General features: G+C 41.4%; 1 protein-coding gene across 1 annotated transcript; it reads left to right on the top strand.

Annotated features, from left to right (window-relative positions):
• On the top strand, positions 1 to 26794 carry LOC147304450 (CMP-N-acetylneuraminate-beta-galactosamide-alpha-2,3-sialyltransferase 1-like). Its single transcript, XM_086280316.1, has 8 exons — positions 1 to 71; positions 3877 to 3940; positions 4319 to 4587; positions 6414 to 6613; positions 6780 to 6947; positions 7294 to 7339; positions 7785 to 7904; positions 24287 to 26794. The coding sequence occupies exons 3-8, from the start codon at positions 4336 to 4338 to the stop codon at positions 24452 to 24454; spliced, it is 954 nt and encodes a 317-aa protein (XP_086136442.1). The 5' UTR covers positions 1 to 71; positions 3877 to 3940; positions 4319 to 4335; the 3' UTR covers positions 24455 to 26794.
• Positions 26795 to 27648: the final 854 nt, after the last annotated feature.

Below are 27648 nucleotides of genomic sequence, written 5' to 3'. Positions count from 1 at the left end.
TGAGCTTTGTGTCTTTTTTGGCCGTAAAGAATACAAAGAACTGGGATTTAATACGCCTCTGCACAAAAAAAGTAAGGAAAGCTCAATTCTCACTGTTTAACTGCTCTGGCTCCTGTTTCAGGCGTTCTGTCCCGGACAGGACTCTCACTGTGAACTTTGATTATGTTATTGTAAACAAACTGATTGTAAACTCGATCGCTTCTGTGCATTGTGTCTGCTTTTGGGTCAATTTCTGTGCCATCTGTGACAAAGTTATCATCTTCCAGATTATAATAAATAGGTAGATAAGTACCTTAAAAATGTAATCCATAGTGTAATTGGAGTTGTATATACATTGCTACACAACTAATAAATGGCTTAATATCAGTATTATTCATTTTTAATTCAAAAATTCAGTATCTAGGAAGTATTAAAATGTATGCTAGTATCCTTTTTTGGAAGTGTTTCTTTTACTCCAATATTGTGAGTGATTTGAACATTTGTCAATGTCGTAAATAGCATACAAATCATCATCAGTTTTAATAATAGAGTACTGTTACTTATTTAGAGACCTCTTTATAGTGATGATATGTTTATATCACAGTCACTGTTGACTTCTTTGTCTACTAAACCACCGAATCACTCACAAACCATGAAATATGCATATTGTATTCGTTAGTCAGTAGTTAACAGCTATTATTATTGCAAGCAGCTGACAAACCTTTTAACATATCAGCAGTCATACTGGTCACAAAATAAAGTAAAAGTTTAGAACTTTAGAACTTTAGAAAGCAAATTTAACGCATTATTACCAGTCCTTTCGTCTGTACTACTGACACTTAATGTGTTGACAACCTTAGGTTGTGTCCACGCCTTCTCTGTCAACATTATTTTCACTATCAACAAACCTGATGCTTCAGGGCAAAACAGTGACAAGTCACAGTGTAAAAACAGTGACTTGTCTAAGAAGTTTACATCCAATGGTTTCCACATAGTGGAAATGGCAGAGATAAACCCCTAAAATTCCCTACACCTTCCTTTCACCTAAATTTAAAAATGAAAATCTAAATTTTGCAAGAGAGAAAAATATTTCCATTAGTCCCATTTAAGAATAAACTTAAATGGGATAGGCAAGCAAGCATTTCTAAGTGATGTTATTTGTAATGTTTCAGTTGAGAGAAAAAAAATATATTAAGCATCATGTGTCTTTTGCAAGCCAGCTGCACTCACATGATCCTCTACTGATCCAAATCAGCTAACATATTATAAGCAAAGATAATAATCTGTATCTTAATTCAAAAATATCATATAACACTACTGTTTTGTAAATATTAAATAAATTGCTTTCCAGTGTTTAAGTCAAATTAGTTAGTATGACAAATAGTTCTTTTAAAATTTACTTGAAAAAAACCCCCAAACAACTATTTTATTTTTTAATAATTTTATTAAATCTATTTTTCTGGATGATAGAAGCCACTTATGAAGCATATCAATGAAAAAAAAAGATTAGGTTTTAGAAGAAGTATTTTGCAAACTAAAACACAAAATGTGACACACTCTGGGCAGAGAGACATCCATAAAGAATGGCTTAAGAATGGACTAGTAAAAGCGCCATATAAATACAGGCCATTTACCATTTACCATTTACCATTTAATGCTGGATGAGGACAAAAACACACAATTGGTTGAAATAAATACCCAAAGTTTCACCTGAAGACATCAATGTGAAAACAAAAAAAACAAAAAAAACATCACAGTAAGAACAGTGGCAGAGGTCAGAAATAATTGCATCAAAGGGGCCCAATGTACCGTGTTTTTCGGACCATAAGGCGCACCGGATTATAAGGCACATTAAGCGAAACAAAACAGTCAGATAAGTCAGATTGTATTCAACTCATTCTTCTTGCTTTCTCCACTTCCATACCATTGATTCATTAATGTTGATTTTTCATTAATACTTAGGCAAGACCTCTTTATAGATATAAAGGGGAAATATGGTACATCCCAATGAGATCATTGGGATGTACCATATTTTCCGCACAATAAATATGATGAGTTCTGAAAAAATGAAAACGTACAGCTCTGCCATCACTTCCAACATAAATTAAGACAGAAAACTAAATAGTGACGTTTGTAGGGTTACTGAAGTTGGGCTAGTTGGTATATAATGATGTGCTGCGTGATCGCTAGCGACACAGCTATGTTAGCATAACATAAACACAGTGAAGCTGGAGGATGAACGCTAACTTTTTAGCAACTGAGATAATCCATCCACAATACAAGGTTCGTCATTAATATACTGCAACAACATGGTAATAGAGCAGCTGCGAGAGAATTCAACATTAATCAATCAATGGTACAGAAGTGGAGGAAGCAAGAAGAATGAGTTGAGTAAAATTTGGCTTATCTGGCCGTTTTGTTTAGCTTAATTCGCCTTATTATCCGGTGCACCTTATATATGAAAACAGACCCGGTCATCAAGCCCACTCAAGAATGGTGCTAATTATTTTAGGGATTGTAACATTTAGTCCCATCAAGTAATCATAATAATAATAACAATAACAATTGCAACAACAATAAGAACTCTTATTATTATTATTATTATTATTATTATTATTATTATTATTATTGAAACACTTTTTCACATTATACACTGGATATTACACAACGATAAAGGTTCTCCATTTATTTTTTATTACAGTTAGTATGTCCTTTGCATGGTAATACTAGCAGCAAAGGACACAAAAAATGACATCAGACAATGACATGTGAAGGGGTCCTGCCCAAATATCAATGACACTATCCTCTTGAGGCTGTTTTGGCAGCATTATTTAGACAACTTATGTTGGGTTTTCTATTACTTTGTTACTTGTTCATTTGTGTTCTTAGTAGCCTCAATGAATGGTGAGTGTTAGTATTTGTAGCTACCATGTTGCATAGTGTTTTAGAGTTAGAGGATTTAAAGATAGGCGATTGTGGGCGAGACACTTCACCTGTTGCCTTCTGGTGGTGGTCAGAGGGCCCGGTGGCGCCAGTGTCTGGCAGCCTCGCCTCTGTCAGTGCGCCCCAGGGTGGCTGTGGCTACAATGTAGCTTGCCATCACCAGTGCGTGAATGTTTGTGTAAATGGGTGAATGGGTGGATGACTGGTTGTGTAAAGCGCTTTGGGGTCCTTAGGGACTAGTAAAAGCGCTATACAAATACAGGCCATTTACCATTTACCATATGACCATATATGAGGGTGGAATCTTAAGTTTTCAGCTAATAATAAAGAACCTCTAGTAAGAGTTATGCGTTAAATGTTATGGTGTAAAACATGGACTCAAATATCAGCTGTATTGTGCTGATAAGAGGCTAATAGAATATATATTTAAAGGTATTTATGTATATGTGTTTGCATGTGTGTCGGTTTGTGGGTTGTCATAATAAAATAAAATTTATTGTCACAACTTCTCTGTGTGGCAATGCACAAGTCAGACACAACCTCTATAGTTATTTGCACATAGTCAACAACCACTCCCTCCCTCTCCCACTGAATAGTTGCTCATTACTTGATAGCTACATGGATAGCTTAATAGATATATCCTACAAGTTCTTCTTGACTCATATTCCTGGTTTGCAGATGCATTACATTTACACTCTGTCTTATCTCACACTAATCTGTAGCGAACCTCTGAAGTGTGTTTGCATTTATTTAGTATGCATTTCCCAGATTTCTTTTTTTCCTATTTTTTCAAACAGTTTAGCAATTTATCTTGTTCTGCCTCAAATAGAGTGGCCTCATATTGTGTAGTCAAATTCTTCAGAAGCAAATGGGATAATTTTAATGAGTGCCATTTTGAGTTGTTTTGCTTTTTAATCATTGTGTTGTTTTTGTTGCTATGTTACTTCGTTTTAGGTTAATCAGCACCAGAACCACAAGGAAAGTTTAACTGAACAGGAGTTTTTCAACAGCAACAGAGGTAAGCAGAGAAAACAATGAGATAAACAGTTCATGCAAATGCAGAATCTGACCAAGATCTAGAAATATTTTGTACTGTGTTTTCCATTCTGTTGGGTGTCATACTGTTTTATTCAACTTCAAACAACAGATCTTGTTACTTACATGAACTAATAATGTGGGAGGTGATTTATGCTGGTAAATGCTATCTGTTCAAATGCCATGAATATAAGAGGACACTAACCAACTTTTTATGCTTATCCGATTTTGTGCATTCCAGTGCAATGCTCTTAATATGCTGCAAACTATAAATATTTATAAGTAAAGAGTTATTGTTTCTATTACTGTATTCTAAAGGCTTAGTCCTATTTTTCACATTCATACATGTATTTGTTCTCAGATTGGAACTCTGCCAAGATGTATTTCAAATGGGGAAGATCCAGAGTTAGCATTTTCCCGCTACTGAGTATCACAGCAATTGTTTTGGTCTCCAATCTTTTATGGAGTTTTTCTGGATATACCTTCTGTCATCGCGAGCCGAGTCTTTGTGGCTGTCAGAAATGTCTAAGAGACAGTGATCCTTGGTTTAATGACATCATTAGTGAAGCTCCTGTACCCTTTCTGTCACAGAAACATATACCTTCAGAGGAAGATTTCCTCTGGTGGAAGGTAAATAATAAAAAAAAATCAACATATCACTTTTTTGGCTTCTGTGGTGATGTTAAAGGTATTATTATTATTAAAGAGCAGTATCAAGTATGTCATGACATTTAACAACATATTGCTGCTGTTAAATGACACGGTCTACCTCCATCCAAAAAACAAGCACAAATATTCCTCTATTGTGTAAGTAAACAAACTACACAAGTTTAGAGCACCTTGTACTATCCATCGTTTATTCTTTTAAATATACTGCACTCTTCACCCTACTGTATTTCTACCTGAAGAATGGTAAAATCCTTACCATTTACTGGCAATGACAAGTTCTGGAAAACTTTTTTAGTTCCTTTAGTGAAAGTCGCAATATCACAATATGAAAGCGCCTCCCTACGCATAAAACTGGATCATTGGCATTTTTTTTAAAGGGCCAGATTTACTAAATGGGGCAAAATAGCATGAGAGCGAATTCCCACTTATTAGTAAGACAATCAGTAAGGCAATTGTTTTGGTCTGCAACCTTTTATGGAGTTTTTCTGGATATAACTTCTGTCAAAAGAAATGGCTTAATATGGCAATGAGTATTTTTTTTGTTTCTCTCAAGAAAGGGGTAGCGTTCAGGCCCAGGGGTTGAGGTTCTCACTAATGATAACTTAGAGCTCTGAGGTAAAACTGTGACTCTATCTGAATTGAAAGACAAAAAAAATATTCGAATCTACAGTATATGTTTGTGTAAGTACTGTTCATAATCTATCATTGCATAAATGTGCACAACTCATATGCTTGAAGAAACTTACAGATTAATGCTGATGTTGTATCTTGCAGATCAGTCTTAAACTTTTCAGAACAATTCTAAATAGGTCTGTGCGATATGACCAAAATCTCATATCCCGATATAAGAATTCTATCATCCTGATAACGATATAAATCACAAAAATGTGACATTTTCTGTAAATTCTGTGAATATCGGGCAGCTCGACTTGCGGGAAGTGTTTCCAGCTGCGCGTCATGTAGCTGGAGTTGAGTGTTTTAACCGATGCACGAAACGATACATTTTTAGACATAAGTTGTAACGGCTGCCGTTTTCTTTGTGAATATTTATTACACGGCATGCTGCGGAGAAAAGCCGGTTCTAACGTTTGAGTCTAAGGTTTATTTTTTAGCACCTGGCGGCTCTTTTTTACTATTCATGCGTAAATAATCTACTTTTTCGCGTGGTTCAGTTTATTTTGAAAAGTCTCAACAGGATCATGAGCTTTATTGTGAAAGGTTTATGTGGAACATAAACAAACGGACACGCGATGGTGTTACCGTCGTTGTTGCTAACCACAACGCAAAAAAACAGGCGCTTGTCCGCCCGAAGTGTGGTAATATTAAATATAAGAGAAAGAGAGAACTTTAAGAAATTAATATAGCCACTGCAGTGACCATCAAAACAATGAAAAAATATTGCTGTAAAAAGTTCATTATGCAACACCACGAAACAAACTATAGCATAAAATGAAACGATAGACGTTTTTATATCGTCATCGAATATATATCGTTATATCGAACAGCCCTAATTCTAAATATCAAATTAAAGTACTGAATTAAACTTCAGGCCTAATAAGATTTTTGCCTAAATCAGTATACATTTTTTACTCTTGAGCTTCAGTGATCTTTCACAGTTGTTGTAAATGGCGCATCATAATATTGATGCTGATATGGAAAAATGTTTGAAAGGGTCTTTCCCAGACTTACTGGTGACTCATGAACTTGTAATCATTGGGAAATTCTATAATATTTTTGTTCTGTGGGGAAGTTTGATTTTTTTTCAATAACTTTCTCCTCTTTGTCAGAACTTACAGGGGGCAAGACTTCAGAACTTGACTTTGTACAATAAAACTCTAGAGAGGCTATTTCAGACAATAACACCAATTGCAGATATTGGAGAACCTCGTCCTGATCACTGCAGGAGTTGTGCCGTGGTGGGGAATTCTGGAAATTTGAGAGGATCGCATTATGGACCTCTTATTGATTCCCATGATATCGTAATAAGGTAATAATCATTTAACACAAACACAAAATCTAATGTAAACAATGTTCTTGCGAGACAAAAAGTATAATATAATATAATATAGTATAATATAATATAAGTCTATGTATATTTATGTATCTAAAATGCAAAAATGTGTGCTAAATATGTATCCTTCTGTATTATTTAGAATGAATCGGGGGCGTACCAAAGGCTATGAAAGAGATGTTGGAACCAAAACAACTCATCATGTCATGTATCCAGAGAGTTCTACTAGACTGGACAATACCACTCATCTCTTGTTTTTTCCTTTCAAAACACGTGACTTTTTGTGGCTCATGAAGGACATAAATCGAGGGTAGGCTAAAAGGGCTACTGTCTTAAAACCTATGTTGCCAGAAATTGTATAACTGTTTTGCTCTGAATAGCAGATTTTAACTGCTTTGCGACATAGTTTCAGCTAATTGTACGGAAAAATGCAGTATAGTTTTTTGTTTTTGTTTTGTTGTTAGAACAACCAAATTAAACAAAACAGTTTTTGAGACAACCCATCAGAGGTCAGCCTTTCTTTTTTTAAACAGCAAAAAGTGCAGAAAGTTATATGAATTGTTATATGAACAACTTAATCTTTTGTTGTGATGTGCTAGTCTTAGGTAATTATTAGCATTTATTTATGTAATCAGTTCATTTCATCTTTTTAACAGGGAAAATGGTGCTCCAAACTTAAAGAAGATAGCTAACAAAGATTTGGTGAGTATTTTAGGTTTACATGAACAAAACTGACATATAAGCTACCATTAATTCAGGCAGGAAACAAAGTCAGCTGATTTTACACACTGAACTGGATAATCTCATATACAGTAGGTTTTACTATTAACCTGATTTAGCATATCCACCATTGCTACAGATGTGCAAGCCATTTCACAAATCACCTGCACCTCAGCTTTTTCTTTGTTGCAGTATTTACTGTTTACTCTGCTCTGTATTGGGTATTGTTATGGTTTTCCCAATCTCTCATACTTGGCATTTATGTGCCTGGAAGGTCATGCAGGTCAATAGTCAAAGCCATACCACCAAAAACAAATACTGGCTTCTTTTAGCTACAGTCGTGCTAATTTAAAGTATTTTGTGAATTCATTGCAGAAAGTAATAGTTCATAGAACTCAGATTTAAGGCTATGTCTGATTCATAACAGATCTGGATCCTCCATCCGGCTTTCATGAAATATGTTCATCAAGAATGGCTGGGAAAGAAGGGTGCTTATCCATCCACTGGCTTTCTTGCAGTGGTTCTCAGCCTAGTGATGTGTGATGAGGTATGTTCACTTTAAACAATTTGTACATTATGCATCTGACTGACAGTGGTGGTAGTTAAACACTGAGAAACACTGATTTACCAGCAAAGCTGAGAAAAGTCTGCCTTAGATGACTACATGCCTAAAACAGAAATGTATCTATGGTTATTTCAAGAAGAGTGGACATCTGATGGTTGACACATTTACCTGCAAACCAAAGGCAGCAACTACTCTAGCTAAAGACACATGGGTTGTGTTTAAAGGTGGTACCATGAAGGATATCAAGTGTTAAAAGTATTGCCAAATCGAACATGTAGAGCCTACCCGCTTGTGTCAACAGAACAGCTGAAAGTAGTTTTACATAACTCTTGGATAGCAATGTGTAAAAATGCCATACCTGATGTAAGAGCCAATTAAAGGTTAATTTTATTAGTACTGGTAAAATGATTAGAGGAGAAATATACATGTTTGATGTTAAGAATATAATTTCTAGTTAAGGCTTTCACAATAAAACAGGAAACATGAATCACAACTCAGAGACACGGACTCAACACAGAGAGACAGAAAATGACACATGGAACTGAACTATACATGAAACCACAATTCCTAAAACATGGATAACAGAAACATGAAACTCTAATAATAATAATCACAACCACAACAAGAGAACAAGAAAACAATCCATGATGCAAAATTAAACCAAAACATAATAAACTCAAAATACCGGGTCCAACGGACCCAAAACCGTGACAGATACAGTCAATGTGGAGTTTTTGGCATGTTATGAAGCTGGTTTACACTATGTCTATTAAAAATTCTAAGCAGAAGACAAATAGTGCATGCAACCTGAGCCAATAAACCCCTGCAACTTATAAGATGGCAGATGAAAGAGAGGTGGGAAGAACATGTAAGTTAACAGAGAAGGCTTTGGAAGAAAAATTACAAAGATGTATTGCTTTAAGAAGACGAACATTAGGAACAATCACAGGCAAAATAAAGGAGATAAAGATAATGATGAGTGATGCTCAGAACCTTCAAAATTTGAAAGAAAGGGTGGAAAGTGACTTTGCATAGGCTCTGAATGAGTTTCAAAGTCACAATAACCAGGTTATGAGCCTTTTGTCTGAAGAAGAAAAAATATTTGACCAGGACAATTGGTTTGAGCCCAAAATGGCATCAATAAGAGAGTTTATGAAAACAACAAAGAAATGGATAGCAGAGGATCATAAGCATATGATTCCAAATGAAGCTGAGCAGCAGGAGCACGTTACAGTTGGCTTGGAGGAAGCTATTAACCCAGATGACAGTGCATCACAGGTTGGAGCTAGAAAGGATGCAGTTCATAGCTCGCGTGGGTCTCAAGTCAGCCGAGCATCTACAACAGGGGTGCCCAATCCCAGTCCTCGAGAGCTACCGTCCTGCAGCTTTTAGACGCATCCTTCTTCTGACACACCTGAATCAACTGAATGCCTTGTTATCAGGCCTTTGCCAAACTTGATGGCATGCTGAAGAGGTAATCACACCATTTGATTCAGCTGTGTTGGAGTAGGGATGCATCTAAAAGCTGCAGGATAGTAGATCTCGAGGACTGGGATTGGGCACCCCTGATCTACAACATCTAGAGTTTCCTCCACTCGTGCTAAACAGGAGGCAGAACACGCAGCCTTGCTGGAAAGAGCCGCAGCATTGAAGAAAAAGAAGAAAAAGCAAGAACTTGAGTTAGAGTTGGCCAGGATTAGGCAACATCTTCAGTTTGAAACAGCAAGAGTCAAAGCGGAAAAAGAAGAGTTAGAGTTGGAGACTGCATTAGCAGAAATTCAAGCAAAATTAAAGGTGCTCAAAGAATGTGAAAGATCTGAAGATGGTCTGAGCAGTTATGTGTCAATACAAAGATCCCAAGGTCGAGGAGTTAAAAAGGAAAGAGTTGGCATAATGCTCCCACAACAAGCTGATGTGAGTAGTCACGCTAATTCACAAGTGCAAAACTCACAGGTACCACATCCAGTCCCCACTCATGGGCTTAATGGTCACGTTAACAGAAGTGATGATGTATTGTCAGTCATGCAGAAACAGAATGTAATCACTGAGTTACTTGTGAAACAGCAGCAGCTGGCTCAGTTGCCATCAAAGGACATTCCGGTTTTTAAAGGTGATGCACTACAGTATAAGGCCTTCATAAGAGCCTTCGAACAAGCAGTAGAGCAAAAGACTGATAACGATCAAGATAAGCTGTATTTTTTGGAACAGTTCACTGCTGGCGAACCACAGGAGCTAATTCGCAGTTGTGTACAAAGGTTACCGTGAGGCCAGACGGTTGCTACAGAGAGTGTACGGTATACCGTACACTCTCTGATGGTGTGCAGCATTCCCACGTCTAACAGGCAAAGGAAGCTTTGGAGCACACATGTAATTTCACGCTGTTGGAAGATAAACAAATAGAGAATGGTAAATTTACATGAACCTCACTCTAAATGGGTTTATATAAATATCATATGTAATATGGCAATGACAAACCTTAGCAGACTCTGTGGGTCCAGCTTGCGCAGTGAAGCACGAGCGATTTGCTCCTGTACTGGGCATTCCATTGTCCACCTCTACCCACGCAGTGCCTTCTTTTGCCGTCTGGCTCAGACAGGGCTTCCCAGTACCAGGGAGGCATCTTCCGAGGAGGCATGTTGGGTTCTTCCGTCTCCTTTTCAGATTCTTCTGAGGAGGTATCAGTGGCCTGCTGGACAAATGAAACCTCTCCTCCATCAGAATCTGCTTCGTTCATTTCCTGAAGCAAGGCCCAAGGATGTTGCGCCGATAGGTTATTCCTGCATGGCAGTGATACGGAGGCCATCCTGATGTGCGTTCTCAGAAATGCGAAGAAGAAATGATTCTCCCTCCTGGTCGGTCTGCTTTTATGTACAGTACTGTGCTGTAGTCAAGCAATGCCACTCCTACACATACACAAATCTCTCCTGGTTGGGGGAGGGTGTTTTGCACAACAAAAGCAGGAGAACAATGGAGCTACTACATTTATTTCATGCATACATACATATACATGCATTTCACCCCCATGTCATACTGTGTATGGTTGTGTGTGTGTGACAAATAAAAAATTTGAATTTTTACTAACCCTGCGCAAATTTGCGTAAATTCCCTGAACCTAACACCTCCTAGTACTCTGCTGAGAGGCCTTCAGCTCCATTGTAGGGTTGTAACCCAGATTTTTCTCTTACCTTGGATCTGAGCTACTCTGAGTGAACAAATGCAAATCTTCCAGGCCTCAAAGATAATGGGTGGTTTGCACAACAAAAACAGGAGGAGAATCGAGCTGATGACCTGTGAAAATTTCAGCAGGGGTGATTAACACCTCGGGACATCCACCAGAAAATAAAAAAGTCAGTAATTCTAGGAGGTCTTACCGGTAGGTTCAGGGGATTTACGCAAATTTGCGCAGGGCTAATAGATCTAGTAGTAGGGACTTGTACCAGGAAAAAAAAAGAGGCTCAGTAATTCTAGGTTAATTTTATTGGTACTGGTAAAATGATTAGATGAGAAATATACATTATACGTTTGATATTAAGAATATAATTTCTAGTTAATTTCAAAATACTGTTTTGTTAAAGGTATAGAATATAAAAGTGCGACATTCTAATGCACTTTTTAGTATTTTGGGCTTCCGGCACACTGTAATTACGTAGTTGGGGAGTCGGATAAGCTGGAAGCAACACAGTTTTTTGACAGAGTCTTGCCATGTAAATTAAAAGTTTCAATAAACATCTTTTTTGCAAGAAAAGTACCTGGACTTGCTCGCGTTTCAAATGCATGTTGCCAGACTGACTCCTAAAGGTGGTACAGAAGAGTGAAATAGAGATGGAGTGCCGCCACTACACTTGGTATTGATTCAATGCTAAATACAGGGCCAGTGTTGGAGTCAACCAGATTCAACAATTAGTTTTAACTTGGCAAGAACAGTGTAACATGATTTTTGAGCTGAATGTGTTTGTTTGCCTGAAAAACAATTTTTGTGTCAGGTTTTGTTTAAATGGGCGATCTTGTGTCCTTGGGGAAGACACTTCACCCGTTGCCTACTGGTGGGGGTCAGAGTCCACCAGTGTCCGGCAGCCTCGCCTCTGTAAGTGCGCCCCAGGGTGGCTGTAGCTACAATGTAGCTTGCCATCACCAGTGTGTGAATGTGTGCGTGAATGGGTGGATGACTGAATATGTAAAGCGCTTTGGGACCCTTAGGGACTTTAAGGGAAATTAAGTTGACATTTAAAAATCAAGGGTTACCACATTCAGAAATTTCCTTAGTTTATGTTTGATGTATATATTTTTTCAGTTCTACTAAAATATTTTATTTAAAATCTAACAGTTGGCTGAATATATTTAAATGTCTGAATATAATCTGTAGGCACTAGGTCTGCTAAAGTAACAAGTATGATGATCACTTAAACATTGAAAATTAACATTAACTCAATCTAAACATTAAAACATTATTTTCATACCAAAATAAACAGGCTGTTTGGGAAGTATCACAGCCCTTCATTTGTTATTGTTCCAAACTCATTTTTCAGAATTTCACACACAATATGCACAATATAATGACAAAGTGAAAAAATTTTCTTGAAATTCTGGAAGATGTATTAAAAAAAATCATTAAGTCATGATACCAGCTAAAATCTATCAGTAACTGTAAATCCTGCCACTTAGTGCAAATTAAAATCAGCTGGTTCAGTTCCAACTCGTAAACTATAAAAAAGGTGTCCCATTACCAACGTGTCACACAATCAATCAATCAATCAATCTTTATTTATAAAGCACTTTTCATACAAAAAATGTAGCACAAAGTGCTTTACATAGTTAAAAGCAGCCCACCCCACCCTCCAACTCACTCTCCACACTCTCATTAACATAAATGATGTGAATACACAAATATCAAAGGAGCTTGCAAAGAAAAGCGTCTGGACTTCTTTAAGTTACTTGAAGACGTTTCACCTCTCATCCGTGAAGCTTCTTCAGTTCTAAGGTCAAATGGTGGAGAGTCCCAAAACGTGCGGCTATCCTAAATGGGCGTTCTTAAAGTCAGCAAAGAGGCACAGAAAAGAAGACCAGACACCAGCGAGGGAGGATAAGAAGGACAGACGCAACAGCATTGTCATCCCCTATGTAGCCGGTGTATCAGAAAAATTCAGGAGAGTTTTCTCCAAGCATGACATCCCGGTGTATTTCAGACCCAGCAACACGCTCAGACAAAAAACTGGTTCACCCGAAAGACAAAACGCCAAAACACAGACTTAACAATGTGGTGTATGCTGTACAGTGCAGCGAGGAATGCCCAGACCTCTACATTGGAGAGACCAAACAGCCACTTCACAAGCGCATGGCACAACACAGAAGAGCCACCTCCACAGGACAAGACTCAGCAGTCCATCTGCATCTTAAGGATAAAGGACACTCTTTCGAGGATGCCAATGTTCACATTTTGGACAGAGAGGACAGATGGTTTGAAAGAGGAGTGAAAGAAGCCATCTATGTCCACTGTGAGCGACCATCTTTGAACAGAGGCGGGGGTTTACGACACCAACTCTCTGCCATCTATAATCCAGTTTTGAGATCCCTTCCCAGACGCCTTAACGCCCACTCACATCCTGGGCCATCTGACCTCAGGAATTCGCATGATAAGGTGGGGCCAGGTTTCACAATGAACACACCCGAAACTCTGGCTGATTGGGACCCACACCCAGTTTCACACCTTGGCTCAGGCGATTAGAGGATCATCAGGGGGTCCTTTTGTCCCTCTGTGGGGGGTTACTCCCACTAGGTTTATATCTGGGACTCTCTACCATTTGACCTTAGAACTGAAGAAGCTTCTCGGATGAGAGGTGAAACATCTTCAAGTAACTCAAAGAAGTCCAGACGCTTTTCTTTGCAAGCTCCTTTGACTACGATGACCTGGATGACTGAGAACCTTCACAGACAATACACACATATCCCCCCCCCCCCCCCACACACACACACACAACACACAACACACACACACACACACACACACACACACACACGCGCGCACACTTAAAGAGTAAAAATTGGGCAGGGTTCACATGAGCCAAGTGAGGAAACACTATAACAGGGAGCTGTCTGCACCGGGAGCCGGTCACAGACCACAGCCTCCAGGCTGGGCACACAGCAGAAGGGAGGCAAAGGAGCCCCCCAGCCAGGCTGAGAGGACCCCCAGAGACCCAGCAGCCACGGTCGATCACAGCCCCAGTACAGAGAGACCCCTCCGAGGAAACACTGGAGATAAACAGGGCGTTGTTGGAATGCTACTACGCAAGTAACCCCGGCGGAAGGGGCTACATGAATAGGATGAGGGACCTATGGATTCTTCGATACCCAACATCCACAATGACGGCGAAACAACTAGTAGCTCAGTGTTCCAACATTCGAAAGAAGGGACTGCTCTCACAGCTAGAGATTGACGAGGTACAACACAAATGGAGGCAAGGAGGAGTCAGGACGCCAGGTCAGGGGGGAAATATCATCACCCCCACCCGAGATTGGGTACATAGCCCCAAGTGCGATAGGAGAAGGATCGTTGAGTGCGAGAGGAGCTGACCTGAAAAATAGGATCATGGCCAAGCTTGAAACCTGGATCCCCCGTAGCCGGTTACCAAGATTACGTGAAGTACCCTCAGAAGGTCTGCTAGATGATGTTAATGCAGCACTACGGACAATACCTACAACCACGATTACCGACTCTAACAAGCTGATCTACAATACGGCAGCAGTGATCAGTGAGATGCTTGGCTACAAGTTGAACAGCCACAAGGGGCAGTACCCTCCATGGAGAAGGAGGCTAGAGGGCAAGATCAAAGTAGCACGGAGGGAGGTTAGCCAACTAACGGAGTTGCAGAAAGGTGCGACAAAGAAGGTGCATAAGAAATACAGCAAGCTGTCCATACCTGAGGCCTTGGAAACTGCCAAGCAAAGACTCACAGCCTTGGCCAGTCGCTTGAGGAGGTACACCAGAGAGATAGAAGGCAGGAGAATAAACCAGCTGTTCTCAACAGAACCAGCAAAGGTGTACTCTCAGTGGCAAGGGAACAATAAGAGAACAGCACCACCAAGGCTGGAGACGGAGCAATACTGGAAGAGCATATGGGAGAAGGACGCAACCCATAACGGCAATGCTCAGTGGCTAGTGGATCTGAGGGCAGACCACAGCGACCTCCCTGAACAGGGTCCAGTAACCATCACAGTGGCAGATATCCAAGAAAGGGTCTCCAGTATGAAGAGTTGGACAGCACCAGGGCCCGACATGGTTCACACCTACTGGCTAAAGAAGCTGACTGCACTCCACGAGCGACTGGCAGCACAAATGAATCAGCTGCTTGTTAACGAGAGACACCCGGAATGGCTAACCGAAGGTCGGACGGTCCTGATCCCCAAGGACCCCAAGAAAGGACCGGTCCCCTCCAACTACCGACCAATAACCTGCCTCAGTACTACATGGAAGCTCCTGTCATGCATCATATCGGCTAAGATCAACAGGCACATGGGTCAATACATGAGTGAGACACAGAAAGGAATTGGCAAGAATACCAGAGGCGCAAAACACCAGCTACTGGTAGACAGAACAGTCAGCCGAGACTGCAAGACCAGACTGACCAACCTGTGCACTGCCTGGATTGATTACAAGAAGGCCTATGACTCAATGCCTCACAGCTGGATACTGGAATGCCTAGAATTGTACAAGATCAATGGGACCCTAAGAGCCTTCATCAGGAACTCAATGGGGATGTGGTGTACAACACTAGAGGCCAACTCCAAGCCCATAGCACAAGTCACCATCAAGTGCGGGATCTACCAAGGAGATGCTCTGTCCCCACTGCTGTTCTGCATAGGCCTGAACCCCCTCAGTGAGATCATTAACAAGACTGGCTACGGATACCGACTACGGAACGGAGCAGTTGTCAGCCACCTCCTGTACATGGATGACATCAAGCTGTATGCCAAGAGTGAACGAGACATCGATTCACTGATCCACACTACCAGGCTATACAGCAATGACATTGGAATGTCGTTCGGACTGGAGAAGTGTAGCCGGATGGTAACAAAGAGAGGGAAGGTAGTCAGAACTGAGGGGATTGAACTACCAGAAGGCAACATTGCAGACATAGAGGACAGTTACAAGTAGCTGGGGATCCCGCAGGCGAATGGGAACAATGAAGAGGCCGCTAGAAAAGTTGCAACCACCAAGTACCTGCAGAGGGTCAGGCAAGTCCTGAGGAGTCAGCTGAATGGTAAGAACAAGATCCGGGCCATCAACACGTACGCCCTGCCCGTGATCAGGTACCCTGCTGGGGTAATAGGCTGGCCAAAGGAGGAGATAGAAGCCACTGACATAAAGACAAGAAAGCTCCTTACCATGCATGGAGGGTTTCACCCCAAGTCCAGCACCCTGAGGCTGTACGCTAAGCGGAAGGAAGGGGGCCGGGGACTGGTGAGTGTCAGCACCACAGTCCAGGATGAGACAACGAACATCCAAGAATACATTGGGAAGATGTGCTCAGTGAATACCTCAGGCAGCAGAAACCCAAGAAAGAGGAGGGAGACGAGGAACCATCATGGAAGGACAGGCCCCTGCACGGTATGTACCACCGGCAGATAGAGGGGGTGGCTGATATCCAGAAATCCTACCAGTGGCTGGACAAAGCTGGACTGAAAGACAGCACAGAGGCACTGATCATGGCAACACAAGAACAAGCTCTGAGTACAAGATCCATAGAGGCTGGGGTCTATCACACCAGGCAAGACCCCAGGTGCAGGCTGTGTAAAGATGCCCCAGAGACAATCCAGCACATAACAGCAGGGTGCAAGATGCTAGCAGGCAAGGCATACATGGAACGCCATAACCAAGTGGCCGGCATAGTGTACAGGAACATCTGTGCCGAGTATAACCTGGAAGTCCCAAGGTCAAAATGGGAGATGCCCCCAAGGGTGGTGGAGAATGACCGAGCTAAGATCTTGTGGGACTTCCAGATACAGACGGACAAAATGGTGGTGGCTAACCAACCGGACATAGTGGTGGTAGACAAACAGAAGAAGACGGCCTTAGTGATCGATGTAGCAGTTCCGAATGACAGCAATATCAGGAAGAAGGAACACGAGAAGCTGGAGAAATACCAAGGGCTCAGAGAAGAGCTCGAGAGGATGTGGAGGGTGAAGGTAACGGTGGTCCCTGTGGTAATCGGAGCACTAGGTGCGGTGACTCCCAAGCTAGGCGAGTGGCTCCAGCAGATCCCGGGAATAACATCGGAGATCTCTGTCCAGAAGAGCGCAGTCCTGGGAACAGCTAAGATACTGCGCAGAACCCTCAAGCTCCCAGGCCTCTGGTAGAGGACCCGAGCTTGAAGGATAAACCGCCCGCAGGGGCGTGCTGGGTGTTATATAAATAAATGTACCACTTGCCAATATGACAACAGCCCCACCAAGGCTGAAGATTTAACAAAAGTGGAAGTGCATATGAGAGAAGGATGCAACCTATAACAACAATGTTCAGTGGCTAGTGGAGCTAAGATCCCAGCAACAGAAATTGTGAAAACTGTACTTAGTGTATTCAATAGAGATGTAGTGAACAACAATACAGGCAAACTTCAAGCCAGTTGCACAAGTTTTATCAAATGTGCCATTTTGCTCTGTCCCCACTGCTGTTCTGCATAAGCTCGAATCCCCTTAGCCAGTTTATTAACAAGCCTGGCTATGGAAACCAACTACAGAATAGTGCAACTGTTATTCAACAACTCAATCTGGATGACATCAAGCTGTATGTAGCCTTTGCCAAAACAAATTGTTTATTTTGATTACTGAAAAAGCGATCTCAGGTCATTATGTTCTTAAATTTTCAAAAGCATATTAATAGTGTCATGAATCGCTGTGTGGCAGGCAAGCAGGAGTGGTGGACCCAAAATGCAGAACTCAGACACGGAAGTGAAACTTAAAGCGCAGCTTTATTGCTGGGAAAAACCTTGTACAAACTAAACTCACCAAAAGAAAACCAAAAGTCAGAACAGAGGAACCAAGGACTGAAACACTGGAAAGAAACACTAAACTGGAGCAGAAGACCAAACACTAGGAACATAGAAGCAGAACACACAGCTAGTTGAGGGTACGACGCGACACTAACACAGAGAAACACAGGGCTTAAATACACAGATGGCAGTAATCAAGGGATGTGAGACAGGAGGGGAACACACCTGGGAGAAATCACAGCTGACGAGGCAGGGGAAACGTAAACTGAGCACACTCACATATGACACAGACCTTCACAATAAAACAGGAAACTCAGACACATGGAACCAGACAAGACATTGAACTAAACAGACAGATTCACAAACAGATGGGGTGACACCATAGACAGACAGAGACACAGACTCAAAGGCAGACCAAAAATAACACAGAACTCAAAAAATAATAATCATCATCATAAACTAGAAAATGATAACCAAAAGCGCTGGGTCACTGACCCAGGACCATGACAAATAGTTAAAATGTAGAGAGAAACTATTTAAAAATTATATCATTTAACCTTTAAGTGGAAAAGTTTGGAATGCACGTGTTTAAAGTCAAAGTCAAAGTCAAAGTCAACTTTATTTGTCGATTCTGCCACATGTACAGGACATACGGAGAATAGAAATTGCGTTACTCTTCACTCCCTAGATAAATAGCAAATGAACATTTAAATATATTTAAATATAAAAGTGATTAAAAAAAGTAAAAATTTAAATAAATACAATTTTACATATAACAAGAAAGCTATATAATATACAATATAATGGGTAAGTGACATTGAGTGTAAACCAGGCAGAGTAGTGCAAATAGGCAAATAGTGCAAATGGAGATTTGGTAATGTATGGTAAGAGAAAGTGTAACAACAAAGTCTTATGAGGTAATGGCAGTCCAATGCTCCACAAAGTGACTGGTAACTGGTGCAGGCCAGTGAGTGAGTCAGAGAGTGTGTGTGTTTGTGTGTGTGTGACAGAGTTCAGTGAGACCGTGGAGGAGAGAGGGGAGAGGGGGCAGAATCGGGAGGGAGTTAAGCTTCCTGACAGCCTGATGGATGAAGCTGTCCTTCAGCCTGCTGGTCCTGGCCTGGAGACTCCGCAGTCTCCTCCCCGACGGCAGCAGCTTGAAGAAGCTTTGCATTGGGTGTGTGGGATCAGCCGCTATGCAAAGGGCTTTTTTAGTGAGACGGGTGCTGTAAATGTCCTGGAGGGAGGGGAGAGAGACACCAATGATCCTCTCTGCAGCTCTCACTATGCGTTGGAGGGTTCTATGACAGGACGCATTGCAGGCTCCAAACCACATATGTGATGTGTATTGTTTAGACTCACTGCCTTCTTATTTACATTTTGAAGTGTCCTTTATTATATTGTTTAATTTTATAGGCATGTAATAAAGCTCGTGTGCCCCCAGCCAATCCATAAGAGTTTTAGGTAAAGGGGTGGGATTTGGCGGGGGCTGTGGGGTCTACTGTGTGTGAGAGAGGGAGGAGAGATAAGCTACTGCTATCGAGTGGACATTTGAGTCTGTAAACTAGCAACATGCTGTTACTTTCATGGTTGAAAGTACCTCATATGTGGAGCTGTTGTAACCTACCAAGAGGAGGAGGAGACAGACGTTTTACCAGTGTGATGGAAGCAAAGCTCGTATGGTCTCTTCTGCTGATTTGAGTTTTGAATTTAGTGTGACTGTGGGTTTTGTGTGTCGTGGCTGAACCCTGCTGGTAGCCTTGATGCCCTTTTTCCCATCTGTCCCTTTGAATTGTCTGAAGCTCTGAATATCGATGTTGGCATGCGCCTTTTATTTTATTGGTTGTTTACAAGTGAAGTGGCCACAGTGCACCCCAGCCATGATTTAGGCCTGCAACAAGGGTTTTATTTTTAAGAACGTCTGGGACTGAGTGTGCGTGGGCTACCCGCGCATTTGCGTACATAAGATTTTCTGGAGGAGGACAGACATTTGTTTAGAATTCTTAAAGATGTCGAAGAAGCAAGCTCCTTTAAGCAATTACTTTGGTGTTCCTCCACTTCCAAAGAAATGTCAGAAGGAGTCTGAACCCGCAAAAGAAGCGCGTATTCTCGGAAAAGTGGTTGCAGGAGGTGAGCTGGCTTCAAACAAATGATGAACGCACAGAGAAGTGGGGCAGAATATGCCGTGAAAATCCCACTCTAGCGGACAAAAACAGTGCGTTTTATATGTACGTAAACGCACGTTGCAACTTCTTATCTGGTGCACGTCTTTTATTTTGACAGCGCATGCGCACCTGCGGACCACTTATGTGCACCCCTGATCATAGTGAATGAAATGTAGTGAACACCACTTTATCAGTTCTACATATTAATTTACCACTAAACTCAAATGTTTTTACTTTATTTCGTTTTTTTCTTTCTACTGGGAATCACTCACTAAAGTGAAGTGCATTTCAATTGATATGCTTGTCTTGTTGCTTGTTGATTTATATTTTGGGTTATAAGCATGAACAAGACAATATCAAAAGCAAATTACACCTTTGAGACCCAGGCCCCACTCACAGCTACATGAGACAGGTGTTACATGTATGCCAGGAGTGACATCAATTCTCTTGGATGTACAACAATGACATTGGAATGTCATTCAGACGGAAGAACTGTTGTCAGATGGTAATAAAGAGAGGGAAACTACTCAGAACCAAGGGAATAGCACTACCAGAACCTTGTAGACACTGAGGATAGCCACAAGTACCAGGGACTTCAACAGGCAAATAGGAACCATGAAGAGGCCACTGGAAAAGCTGCAACTCAGCCACCTGAGACATTGTCCTAAGAAGGGAAGGTGACCAAGGTCTATTGAGTGTCACAACCACTGACTAGGATGAAACAAAAGATTCATGAGTACATCAGCAAGATAGACACAACATATTGGTTAGTTATACCAAGTGATAGCAACCTCAGGAAAAAGGAACACGAGAAGCTTGAGATATACCTAGGGCTGAGAAAGGACCTTGAGAAGATCTGGTGGGTGAAGGCAACACAACAGTGATTCAGTGGTAATTGGAACATTGACCCCCAAAGTGGGCAAGTGGCCTCAGTGTCATGAACTCGCTGTGTGCAGGCAGGAATAGGACCCAAAAGCAGACTCCCAGAAGCAGGAAGTGAACTCAAAAAACATGGATTTATTGCTGGAAAAAGGAAAAATCATACAGAACTAAACTGGGGAATTCTAATAATCATTCACACAGGGAAACACAGGGAGAGTCACAAAGCTATGAGGACACGGAACTGAGGGAGATGCGGACATAAATACACAGACGGATCATGAGGGAAGTGAGAACACATGGAAAGCACAGCTGGCATGAATAACCATAAAGAGACAGGGGAAGAGCAAACACAAAATAACGCACACTGACGGGAGACTATCAAAGTATGGAGGAGAGGCAACCGAGAGGGAGCGAGGGAGAGAGAGAACAAAAATGATGGACTAGGGAAATATGAAGGAATAAAACACATGGAGGGGAAACAAGACACAAGGCTCACATTGTATAAACACAGACATTCAGGTGAGACAGAGGACAAAGACACAAGGGGAGATCTAATAAACCATACTGAACAGAATAAGCTAGGAACCATAGAATACAAGTGAACTCAAAAATAATACAGAATCAATCAAAAACCCTGGATTAACGGAGATGTTCGCGCGGCACGGAGCACCGCCTTTGCCTCCGCGAACACATCGGACTACAAACACGCACATTACCAACTCCGGAAGACGATCAAAGCAGCCAAACGTGAGTACAGGGACAGGGTGGAGCAACAGTTTGACAACCCTCGGAGTATGTGGCAGGGACTAAACACGATCACAGACTTTAGAGGGAAAACCAGCACACCGCAGACCACGGCCTCTCTGTGTGAGGATCTAAACGTATTCTACGCTAGATTCGACACAGCGAACACCATGAGACCGGACAGTGTGCGCACCGCGGATGACGTCAGTGCGCACACTGTGTCTGAGGAGGATGTGCGGAGGTGCTTCAGGAAGGTGAACGCACGCAAAGCTACTGGTCCGGACGGGATTCCCGGCCTTGTCCTCAAGTCATGCGCGGCTCAGCTGGCTGGAGTGTTCACGCACATCTTCAACCTTTCCCTCTCTCTGTCTGTAGTCCCAGCCTGCTTCAAAATGGCCACCATCGTCCCTGTACCCAAATCCTCCACCATCTCCTCATTGAACGACTGGCGACCTGTAGCCCTGACCCCCATCGTAAGCAAATGCTTCGAGAAGCTGGTCAGGGACTTCATCTGCTCTGCACTACCCGACTCACTGGACCCTCTACAGTTCGCATACCGCCACAACAGGTCCACTGATGATGCCATAGCCCTGACACTACACACTGCCCTGTCACACCTGGAGAAGAGAGACACGTATGTGAGAATGCTGTTTGTAGATTACAGCTCAGCATTCAATACCATCGTTCCCTCGAAGCTGGATAGGAAACTGCAGGATCTAGGACTGAGCAGCTCCCTCTGCAGCTGGATCCTTAGCTTCCTGTCTGACAGACGCCAAGTGGTCAGACTGGGCAGCATCACCTCATCCCCCGTCACACTGAACACTGGTGCTCCACAGGGGTGTGTACTGAGCCCTCTCCTGTACTCACTCTACACCTACGACTGCACAGCCACTAACAACTCCAACATCATTGTGAAGTTTGCGGACGACACTACAGTGGTTGGTCTTATCACCAAGAGTGATGAGACAGCTTACAGGGAGGAGGTCAGCGCCCTGACCCACTGATGTCAAGACAACCATCTCACCCTCAACGTCGCAAAGACAAAGGAGTTGATAGTGGACTTCCGGAGGTGCAGAGAAGTACACACCCCCATCACCATCAGCGGCGCTGCTGTGGAGAGAGTGAGCAGCTTCCGGTTCCTTGGCGTACACCTGGCTGAGGATCTTACGTGGTCAGTACACACAAACAAAACAGTGAAGAAGGCGCAGCAGCGCCTCTTCTTTCTCAGGAGACTGAAAAGATTCGGCATGAGCCTCCGCATCCTCAGGACCTTCTATCACTGTGCCATTGAGAGCATCCTCACTGGATGCATCACCACCTGGTATGGCAACAGCACCGCCTACAACTGCAAAGCTCTCCAGCGAGTAGTGCGGTGCTCTGAACAGATAATTGGAGGTGAGCTTCCCTCCCTCCAAGACATCTACAGGAAGCGGTGCCTGAGGAAAGCGGGGAGGATCATCAAGGACTCCAGTCACCCCAGCCATAAACTGTTCAGACTACTTCCATCAGGAAGGAGGTTCTGCAGCATCCAGTCCCGTACCAGCAGACTGAGAGACAGCTTTTTCCATCAGGCCATCAGACTGCTGAACACTTCATAGACACCTCAGCTTCACTACTGGAACTTTAACATTATGCACTCCATACTGTACAGTAATGCCACTGTTCTGCACATGTCTCACTCTGTATATTTTATTTTATTTATTTTATATATTCTATTCATTGTTTACTCTATTTAATTTGTAAAATATATGTACACACACACACACACACACACACACACACACGTAGAAAAATATTTAGTATACACATCCAGAAATGCATATACTATTATATATTGTACATATATTTATTAGTTTCAGATGTAGCCATTCTTGTATTTTGCTTGTTTACATTATTGTATTTTGCACAACTCTGTTACTTGTGAAGCTCGCACACAAGAATTTCACTCACATGTGCTGTACCAATGTACCTGCACATGTGATGTGACAATAAAAGTGATTTGATTTGATTTGATTTGAATGACCAAAAATGCACAACACCCCCCCCCCCCCCCCCCCCCACCACCAAAAAAACAAAAAAATCAAACAAACAAAAAACTGGGTCAAAAGGACCCAGAAACATGACACTTAGGGGATCCCAGGACTGAGAAGTGATTATCAATGATTATCAGTCATGTTCCAGTCTGGAATCTGGCTGTACCACTCAAGGACATTTACAAAGTGGTCAAGAAGTCACTTTTTTGTTATCTTGGTTGCATGCTTAGGGTTGTTGTACTGTTAGAAGAACCTTCACTCCAGTGAGTGCTCTCATTAACGCTAAAACTGTCAGTGAAGATACTACCCATCCCTATTCCTTTTGCAGAATCCCTGTCATCACAGCATTTATGCATAAAGTGCTCTATGGGCTGATTTTCATTAACTCCTCAGTCAGCTTTGTGGTATTCTCCATGTCCTCAATAGGACATGGAGATAATGATGTCTTTTAAGAATGCTATTAGTTAATATATAAAAGAATGAATGAATAAACAAATAAATAGAATGCTCCTAGTGGAAACAATACATTAAATCTTTACTTCAATTTTTTTCCCCAGGTCACTATCTTTGGGTTTGGAGCAGACAGCGGGGGAAGCTGGAGCCATTACTTTGAAATCTTCAAAAACAAAAAATTTAAAACAGGAGCCCATCCAGGAGCAGACGAATATAAAATGATAGAGAAATTACACAAAAAGAAGACAATTGTTTTTTTTAAAGGATGGTAATTTCTTTTTCATGTTTTCATTTCTGTCTTTATCAGTTGCAAATCATCTAACCATAGACCTGTGTTATAAAAATGAATAAGTGATGGTAATTGCCCCCCCCCCCCCCCCCCCCTTCAAAATAAACACCACTATACACTAACTTTATCTATATTTGACTTTATCACTAGTAACCTTATATACATAGCTGGACTGGCCATTGGGCATACCGGGCATTTGCCCGGTGGGCCGATGGTAATTTTTTGTTTTAAATGGGCCGATGTTTTGTTGTTGTTGTTGTCTTTTTTTCGTAACCGTGTAAACTGTGAAAGGTGGCGGATTGGACAGATGCTGGCAGACATGTAAAATTAACTCAATTGTTTGGTAGTGGCTATGGTGGAGCTTTCACAGATTCAGTAAAATTTGCAAGTACTGGAGGCCAGCAGGTGGATGGGGGAAAGGGGAGGCAGAGGTGGAGAGACCCATGGCAGCCGCCGGTCTGACTGTCAGGTGAAATGAGCTTCAGGTAAGAAGTTATGACCTGCAGTCTATCTGGGTCAGATATAAACCAAGTTTAGTTGTAGTTTGTTTTCGTTGTGCTAACTTTTTACAGTCAGTTACAATAACTCGTACTGTGTACTAGCTAGCATGACAGAGTTTTTATACAGCTGGGTGGGTGCTATATGTTACTGGTGAACTTTATTTTATTCATATGGTTAATTAGTAGAGTTGTCTACCATCCTGTAAAAAACGGAATCCTCTGGTATTCAGAGTTAATATTACGCGTTTCGTATTGAGCTGAAAATAAATGCGATTTGTCCCGTACTTCAGCTACAATAAAGAAAAAGACAAAAAGCTGGAGTTATTCTGTGTCTTTACCCTGTCAGCTGCCTCTTCTTCTCTCATTCTCCCCCCTCCCTCTCCTGCTGCTACTTCAATCATGAAACTGATCAATGATCAGCTGATCAGCGTTTCTGCCTCAAGTCCCGTCTCTCTTGCTTGTTTATCTCCCGCTTTGCGCCAGAAAGAGGAAACTAGCGGAGGTCGCGTTAAACAGCAGAAGCGCCTTTAAACTTGATAAGCTGTTGTTAGAATTTATTTAATATTACTTTCTAGTATCAGCTGATGTTTGTTGGAGCCATAAAAGCTGCTGGTCATGATATCGGTTTGGTTATCTGGTGAGAGGGAAACATGAAGATAAAACCAGGAGATGTCCTTACTGAATCATCAGAGCTGAACAGGTGATGGAGAAACTGGTTTACCTTTTGGCTGACATGAATGAGTTGAAGGAAAGCCATGAACTGCTTCTGAGAGACAACTTACACCAGGATCCTTTTCTATGTAGCTGACAGCTGTTAACTGTGCAGGGGCGGGTCTACCAAAGTTTTGCCATGGGGCCAGGTAGAGCATTAACAGGGAAAGGGGGGCACAAAGAAATACTTTTCTCTCTTATTCTCATTTAAAATTTCTAGCTTTTAACTAATAATTATCCGAATCTTACAACCAAAGTTTTCATCTGATATCAAATTTATAGAAATCCATTATTGTACATAGTAAGTTTTTTTTCAGGGTCCCAACATAATTTCTTCAGAAGAAAGTACTGTACATGATGCTAGTATCTTCCTACATTTTCTAGATACTGTACTAGTACTTTGTGTAAAATCCTATCAAAAAGTCAGTTAAGTTTTAATCTTTCTCACCTGTCTTTCTGTCGCCTTTCACTTTTAAAAGGTTGCTATGTTAGAAAAAATATTTTGCCCTGCCATGCTGTTTATTGATGTGGTAAATAAATAGTTTATGAAAATATCACTAAATCTGTCATTTATTATTTTTAATATTCAGTAATGATCATGTCTCACCTCTAGTCTTCTCTGTCTTAATTTCAGGTTTCCACCATATGTTGTAGATAGTTCAGGAAGTTAACTCAACCAAGCAGCCTTTGGGTTTTGGCTAAGTACTGTTTAGAATACCAGAATAGGGAGGATGGTGTAGATTTAAGTTTATTAGATTGATACATATGTACCAACAAGACAGTGCACATCACTGTCACAACAACGTTTGTTTTCATTCTAAGGCTTTATGGTTTTTCCTATAATACCTGGTGGGCCGGTCTCTAGTCAAAATACCCGGGCTGATTTTTTGTCCCAGTCCAGCCCTGCTTATATACATTTTGCCTCCAAAATAATAGAAAATACAATGCAAAATCCAAAGTGCAGTCATAATCCCCTGTAACTTGTTCATGAAAAAAAAAAAGAAAAGTATAGAGGTTTGTTGCTAAAGGGTTATTGAATACATTTGATAGTCATACTGGATACCTTTCAAGTATACCTTTCAAGACAAGTCATACCTTTCCATAATAAAGATTGAACAAGGCTTTAAATAAACAGATGTGCCTGAGAGCAGTGTGTTTGATTTGTGTTCTTTTTCCGAATGCCAATTTTCCATCGATCCATTCTTGCTTATCCTTATCAGGGTTGTGGGGGATTTGGAGCATATGCCAGTTATCATAGGACAAGAGGTGGGGTTAACCCTGGACAGATTGCCAGTCTGTCACAGGGAACAGATAACAGTTTGCACTCGCTTTCACACCTATGGGCAAATTAGAATCACCAGTTAACCTAACCCTATGTATATCTTTTGGGGGAGGAAGCCAGAATACCCAAACAGAACCCAGGCAAATACGGGGAGAACATGCACGAAAGGCCCCAGCTGGATGATGGAATACATATTAGCCACCCATCTTAATCGTTTCTGACATAGATGGACCCTGGAATGTACTTTATATATTTAAGTCACTTAAATTATTAGTTATTTTAGTTATTTTGTATAAGAAAATTGTGTTTGTTGCTTTTATGTGTGTGTGATTATTTGTTATTGCTCGGCTTGTAAGATAACATAGTCATTGCCTCATAACAAGTTTACAATAGAAGGAACATGTTCTCATTTCACGATAATGATAAATGTGGGGGAAGCATACTGACCTTACTTCCAAAGATGAATCTGGGAACTATTAACATAATGCCTTCAGTAGGGTACAACACTAAAAATGTTTATTTTAATAATGCTTTTCAACATATGGTTACACTGTACAGCCCAAAATGTACACCTGAACAATGAAAAGCAATATACCGTATTTTCACGACTATAAGGCGCACATAAAAGTCTTAGATTTTCTTCAAAAAGTGCGGCGCACCCTATAGTGCAGTGCGCCCTGTGTG

Source organism: Aulonocara sp. 'chitande type north' Nkhata Bay, linkage group LG22 (assembly GCF_057382095.1).
Source record: "Aulonocara sp. 'chitande type north' Nkhata Bay isolate Kocher_YH1m ecotype deep benthic linkage group LG22, A_spYH_male_GT1.1, whole genome shotgun sequence".
In the NCBI taxonomy this organism is placed as follows: domain Eukaryota; kingdom Metazoa; phylum Chordata; class Actinopteri; order Cichliformes; family Cichlidae; genus Aulonocara; species Aulonocara sp. 'chitande type north' Nkhata Bay.
The sequence above is the reverse complement of the archived record's forward strand: the minus strand, read 5'-3'. Positions and strand labels throughout refer to the sequence as shown.